The sequence below is a fragment of the Lactuca sativa genome, chromosome 2 (assembly GCF_002870075.4).
Source record: "Lactuca sativa cultivar Salinas chromosome 2, Lsat_Salinas_v11, whole genome shotgun sequence".
NCBI lineage: Eukaryota > Viridiplantae > Streptophyta > Magnoliopsida > Asterales > Asteraceae > Lactuca > Lactuca sativa.
This window is the reverse complement of record NC_056624.2, coordinates 144,662,351-144,668,909: the sequence shown is the minus strand read 5'-3', so window position 1 is coordinate 144,668,909 and position 6,559 is coordinate 144,662,351. Positions and strand designations below refer to the sequence as shown.

General features: G+C 32.9%; 1 protein-coding gene across 2 annotated transcripts; it reads right to left on the bottom strand.

The window, feature by feature from the left end:
- Window positions 1–1,764: 1,764 nt before the first annotated feature.
- LOC111916521 (wall-associated receptor kinase-like 9) lies at window positions 1,765–4,369 on the bottom strand. 2 transcript variants are annotated; one of them, XM_042899201.2, is made up of 3 exons: window positions 4,004–4,369; window positions 2,679–3,623; window positions 1,765–2,581 (listed from the first exon to the last, which is right to left on the bottom strand). In XM_042899201.2, the coding sequence occupies exons 1-2, from the start codon at window positions 4,056–4,058 to the stop codon at window positions 2,707–2,709; spliced, it is 972 nt and encodes a 323-aa protein (XP_042755135.1). In that variant the 5' UTR covers window positions 4,059–4,369; the 3' UTR covers window positions 1,765–2,581; window positions 2,679–2,706. The 2 variants fall into 2 exon arrangements, with proteins under 2 accessions (XP_042755135.1, XP_042755134.1); XM_042899200.2 differs by having other exon boundaries at window positions 1,765–3,623.
- Between the last annotated feature and the right edge of the window lie 2,190 nt (window positions 4,370–6,559).

Genomic DNA, 6,559 nt, shown 5'->3' with positions numbered 1-6,559 from the left:
CAGAGAGTCGATCCCTCCCAACCCACCGAACCCAATGAACCCACTGCCACATCAGTTTTTCTCTTTGATTTTTTTCCATCTTTTCCAACCCACAACACACAGAATATCCTATTTTTCTCAACCCACTTGACCCACTCAATTAAAAAAATACAAAATAATCAAGGTAAAATCTTAATTAGCAATAGAGTTATCGCCGGTACCACTCACTCTTTAGCTGGTTGTTTAATTGGTTTCACGAACCCACTTCATCCTCTCTCTACTTTCTCTGTCTCATTTTCTCTTGTACTGTGTGTTTTAAGATTTGTACCTTAGTTGTTTAGTATTTTTTAATTGAATGGGTTGAGTGGGTTGAGAAAGATAGGATTTCCGTATGTTGTGGGTTGGTAAAGATAAAGAAAAATTAAAGAGAAAAACTGATGGGTTCATTGGGTTCGGTGGGTTGGGAGGGAACGACGCCCTCCTCCCTAAGAAATGATGTAATAGTAAAATAATTTGAATAATAAATAAAGTAAGTACTATATAATTTGTTATTGGGCTTTTGATGTTATATATATATATATATATATATATATATATATATATATATATATATATATATATATATATATTATAATCACTATTGTTACTAAATTATTATATTATATTGTTAACTACATACAGGACTAAACGGCCATCACAATTAAATAGAACAGTTAATTTATTATTTAGTATATCAAAATAAATAAATAAACTTTTTATTTAATATTTAATTAAATAAGTTTTTTTAATATGGTTGGCTTACCTTAGTGGTTAAACATGGAAGAAAACTTTAGAAGCCTTACCCAATAGTAAGTGTATTTATGGGGATTATTATCTGAAATAAGATGAATAAGCGACGTACCACCAAACCCTAATTCTTTCATCCTTACAATATTAACGAGTCCCGCCTTTCCCCTTCGAAGGTCAAGCAACATAATTGCTAAAAATAGGTTGAGTAGACTTTGATCAACTTAACTGTCTAATTGCTATCGATTAGCTTGTGTGGATAGATATAGTAACAACTAGTTTCATTGTTATCTCATATATACATGGACACATGTTTCAAAAGTGTATTTATTGTAACATACCATGATTGTGTTTTAATTGATTCTATTTGTCATATTATAAACTGAATATGGTTTAGTTGATTCAATCATTTTCAATTACAAAATCAACAAATTATGCTTATCATTATAGATATTTACAAAGAGATAGAAATTGAAATATCAATATTTTAATCTTTCTGCATCTATGAATACAATCTCAATACACTTGATTATCAATTACTATTATATGTTTCAAAGACTTGAATTAATAATTAATCTTATGTTTAATTCTTTAATTAAATAATATATTTAACTTGTAAAACTTTTTAACATATATAATTTTATATATAAATGTTATGATAAAATATACAAGGAGCCTCAAATGCCATTTAAAAAAAACACAAAGTATTCTTACAAAGCAAATTTGTAGAGATTTCAAATAAGCCAATTATACTAAATCACATAACATTTACAATGACTATTTGTTTGCGAGACCTCCTTTTCAACCCCGTTAATGAGTTTTAACCGTATGACTTGACTGAAGTCAATCTCAATATGGCTATCACAGAATAGCAAATGAACTATTGGAGTAGTTAAGATCAAACTAACAAGCCTGCAAAATTCAATTATATTTACACCAAATCAGCCATTAATCAACATTTGGAAATTACAAATAAACATAAAACATATGGACACCGCCCCCCCCCCCCCCCCCCCTAAATCCCAAAAAGCTTTGGCGTGTGCCCTTTTTAGCAAAATCGTCCAAGATATGGAAGTTGACTTTGACATGACTGTCAGACAGAAAGCAGTCTTTGAGTGTCTGCGGGCGCCTCATGCTCAGGATTTTCTGCTATCTATCCCTATTGATGGTCTTGGCCAACATATGTCTCCTGTGGAGTACCGAACTATCCTTCGTTACCGCCTCATGATTCCCATATTCCTAATTGACGAGATATGTCCAGTTTGTCGCAAGACATGTTTGGATACCTTTGGGGAACACGCGGTTCATTGTAGAGAGCTCCCTGGTTTCAAGTATAGACATGATGTGGTTCGGGATGTTCTCTTTGATGCTTGTCAGTGTGTTGGTATTTCGGTGAAGAAAGAAGCGCTTGTGAACTTTTTGACGCACCTGCAGGATGGAAGGTCCACACTTAGACCGGCTGAGATTTTGGTCTTTGGATGGATAGGAGGGAAGCATGCGTGTGTGGATCTTACTGGGGTCTCTCCTCTCGTTGGTTTGGGGAGCGGGGGTTTCACAGCTGGGCATGCCGCTTTGAAAGCCGTTGCGTGCAAGGTGGTAAAGCACCAGAATGCATGTATAGCAAATCAACATGTGTTTGTTCCTTTTGCATTCGACACATTTGGTTTTCTCGCACCAGATGCGGTGGAGCTCCTCAATAGAGTCCAACAGGTCATGCATTCTAATGTCATATCTCCTAGATCCACAAATGTAGTTTTCAAAAGAATTGGTTTTGCTATCCAAAAAGGGCTAGCAGCGCAGCTTGTTGCCCGTTTGCCTTCAATCAATATGTATTGAAAGATGATTTATTTAAATGAAGTTAATTTATATCTAAAAAAAATGTAAAATAACTAATAGATATGTTTTTGTGTTACCAAGTCATTGCTAGGGAATATAATCTCTCTACATTTGTGGTTGCCCCTTGTGGACATAAATAGAACAACCAAAGTAGTGCGGCTTAAAGTGTTCAACTAAACTTGTTTTAACATCTTTGGTTAAGAAAACTGCTTTTTCTCCGGTCAAGAGTTCTAGCAAAACAACTCCAAAACTGTAGACATCACTCTTTTCAGTCAATTGGCTCGAGCTATAATACTCTGGATCCAAGTAACCGAATGTCCCCATGACTGCTGTAGTACAATGAGTTTTATCTATTGGTACAACTCTTGATGTTCCAAAATCTGAAACTTTGGCTTTATACTTTTCATCCAAAAGTATGTTGGCAGTCTTGATGTCCCTATGGTATATGAGAATGGTGGTTGTTGAATGTAAGTAGGAAACCGCTTCTGCAACCTCTATAGCGATTTGTAATCTCAGGTTTAGAGGGCATGTGAACTCATCGGCTTCATTTTGAATAAGGTCATACAATGTACCATTTGATATGAACTCAGAGACAAGTAATGGCACCTCAGTTTCCAGGCAACATCCCAATAGTTTAACCACATTTCTATGGTTGACTTGCGAAAGAATGACTACCTCGTTGATGAATTGTTCTAGTTGGCATTCATCAACTACCTTTGATTTCTTGATTGCTACAATTCGTCCATCAGGTAACATGCCTTTATACACTGTACCTTGACCTCCTTGACCAAGAATTCTATTCTCATTAAAATTGTTTGTGGCCTTGTCCAATTCGTCGGATGTGAAAAGGATAGTTTTATCAACTAAACCAATATCGGTTGCTTGTTGTTGTTTAAAAAGTAGACCTCCATTGCGCTTAAAAAACCTCTGTTTCCTTTTTTTCATTTTCGCTTTCTTGATAATATTGTACAACGCATAACTCGTCACTGTTAGGAATAGCAACCCTATGCTTATGCTCACACCTGAATTAGGCCAATTTATAATAATGGAATTGTAGATAAATCCTAGGGCTTAGATAGAAAGAAACGTTTTATTGCATACTAAAACACTATTAGGTTTTGGAAAGATTTCACATGATCATAACAACAGGTTGGCCAAAATTTTATTAATTTCTAATCTGCAGAACATAAGTTTAAGGCCCTGGTTCTCTTTTCAAAATTTTGTAATTAATAAAAGTATAAAACGATTAATAGAATGTGATAAATTATAAAATCACCTTGTTAAAATGAATTTGTAAAATATAGAAAATAATGGTAAAGTGGAAGTGGAAGCAAAATAAAAAGAATAGTAAAAAACAGGATATGTATAGATGGATGGGAGGTTAATTTACTGAATAGCTTACTTAGAATGAGACCAGTATGTGATTCGTTGCTGCTTTCTTTAGGATTACAAGCCATGCCCGAGAACCCATTAGGACTTATGTAACAAACCCCTCCATGGAGTTCACACGATTTTCAGCTTTCTGAGTAACTAGCTGAGGTCTCCCACGTAAGAGCTATCGGAATAAACTGGCCAGAAAATCTTTTTTCAATGAATGATTTCCTATCGACCAATTAAAAAGGCAGACCCACACGTTCCATTTCCATCCTATTCCAAGCCTGTTCGATTCAACTTAAATGACTTGAGATTATGGGAAATCGTAGTTTGTAACAATGATTGAAAGCGGAAAATATAACAAGCAAAACTATGGGAATTGATTTTATCTATATTGTCGTACTTCATTGGGCTACTTAATGGGGGAGATTTGAGGCATAGTCAACCGTATGCAACTTAAAATATTGCCACTTTGTTATTTCCAAAAGCAAGTCGTTGACATTTATTTTAAATGAGTAAGTTTTAAAATTAAGCACAAATCAAATACGCAGAATTATAATACTCTATTGGCCTTTTCCTTACAATAAAATGACACAATGAATTTCTTTTGATTTTAAATTAATAGAAAAACTGCCTGTTTCATGTCGTTCAAGAGATCTTTAAATTAACCACCAACTTGTTCTTGAAAAGCTAGCTGTTATTTTAGCAACGACGAATTCCTTGATAAATTTGTTGGTCAAGTGGGATTTTTTTTAGTAAGAATATATTGTGTGATGCTAAATAATATAATTAAATTTAGCACTATAATTAAAATTGTCAATTACATATTCCATTTGGGAGTGTCGAAGGGAAATTTCCGATCAATTAATTTTAGAATTTAGTCATGTAAATAACAAGTACCTGCTTTCAAATGTTTTATTTTATTAATTAATTAATTAATTAATTTAGTCATATAAAAATATTCAAGAAGTTTACCTGAAGTTACATAAGCTTTTCTGATGATGTCCTTTTCATATAATTGAAGAATTAATATATACTTGAAAGTATTTATGTTTTATTATACACAACAGGAGAACTTGACCAAAAGTTGCACATAATTCTATTCTTTTATAAATTCGGGAGATGACACTGATTGTTCGTTCATTGTTAGGGATCAATACCCGCCGGGTACCCTTCGAACACAAAGAAGGTAAGGAAGTTACAATTTTGATTTTGAACCCGAACCAATATGACTGGAATCTATTTCGATTCTGCAATTCCTAATGTGTGGGCACGAGCAATTCTGGTTTCTATAAGTTTTAACAATTATTCGTTGGATATCACTAGTATAAACAACGTAATTGGACTCGATTAAAAAGTGTCATCATAGGCCTTCAGCGACGATGAATTATTTTCTTTCAAAACATGACCTATTTTGGGGTAGCACTTTTGATAACTTATGGCCACATATCGTAAACTATGACTAAATTAATCTCATGAAAAACCATGACCATAGTAAAAAAAACGTTGTATATTGTAGTGATTTCAGTAATTGTATTCAATCAATTTTTGATAACCATGACCAAAAAACAATTTATTCCCACAGTGTTTATCTTTATCATGAGAATCTTTTTAGACACATATTATACTAAGTAGCGAAACTAGAGTCAAAATAAAGGGGTATCTCAAACCGATGAGTTTGGTTTCTCTGTTTTCCAAACTCGGTTTCGGGTTTAAACACAACCCATTCGAAAGTTTAACTTGTTGAGAATGAGAAGTTTGTGTTGCTTATATAACAAATGTATAGGACTTATGTTTCATGTTATGGCTATGATTGTTCACTATTTGGATAAAACGAATTATCTAATTTGACAATTTGGATTGGACTATTTGGTTCAGATATTTTGATTTTTGGATTGGTTTTCAATAAAACCAAATTATTATTTTGGATTTCAGATTGGCTTGGTTTATAAAATAAGAATCGAATATTCCAAAAAAACCGAATAAACATTTATTATTTATTTATTTATATTATATATCTATAGTTATTATTAATTTTATAATGTATTTATTTCAAATTGGTTCAAAACGTTTCACCCGATAAAAAAAATATAAATATGCATTTCTCTCAAAAGTTTTCTATCTATCAAATATTTAACTATAATATATCTTATTAGTAGTTGTATATAAATTTCAAATCACAACTAAATAATTTGTTTTTGCTTCTGGTGTAAAGTCGTTGGGTAATATTATAATTATATGTCGTTTTAAAATGTCTTAGTTTTTGAAAACCGAATTATAAAAACCGATCCAACCGAATTGTAATTGGATCATATTTAAATTTAGTTTGAACTATTCGGATCCATGTTTTTGTAACGACCAAAATTTCAAAACAATTAAAACTTTTCAAAAACCACCCATTTTAATAACATTGTTACAAAAAGGTTTTCAATACATTATTTAACAGAGTATTTTCCCAGGTTCATAACATAAAACACCAACGCGAGGAACGGTACGATCACGCCTTTGCCTTGCCATAGACTCCTGAGAACCTGAAAACATAAAACCACGACTGTAAGCCCGAAAGCTTAGTGAGATACCCCCA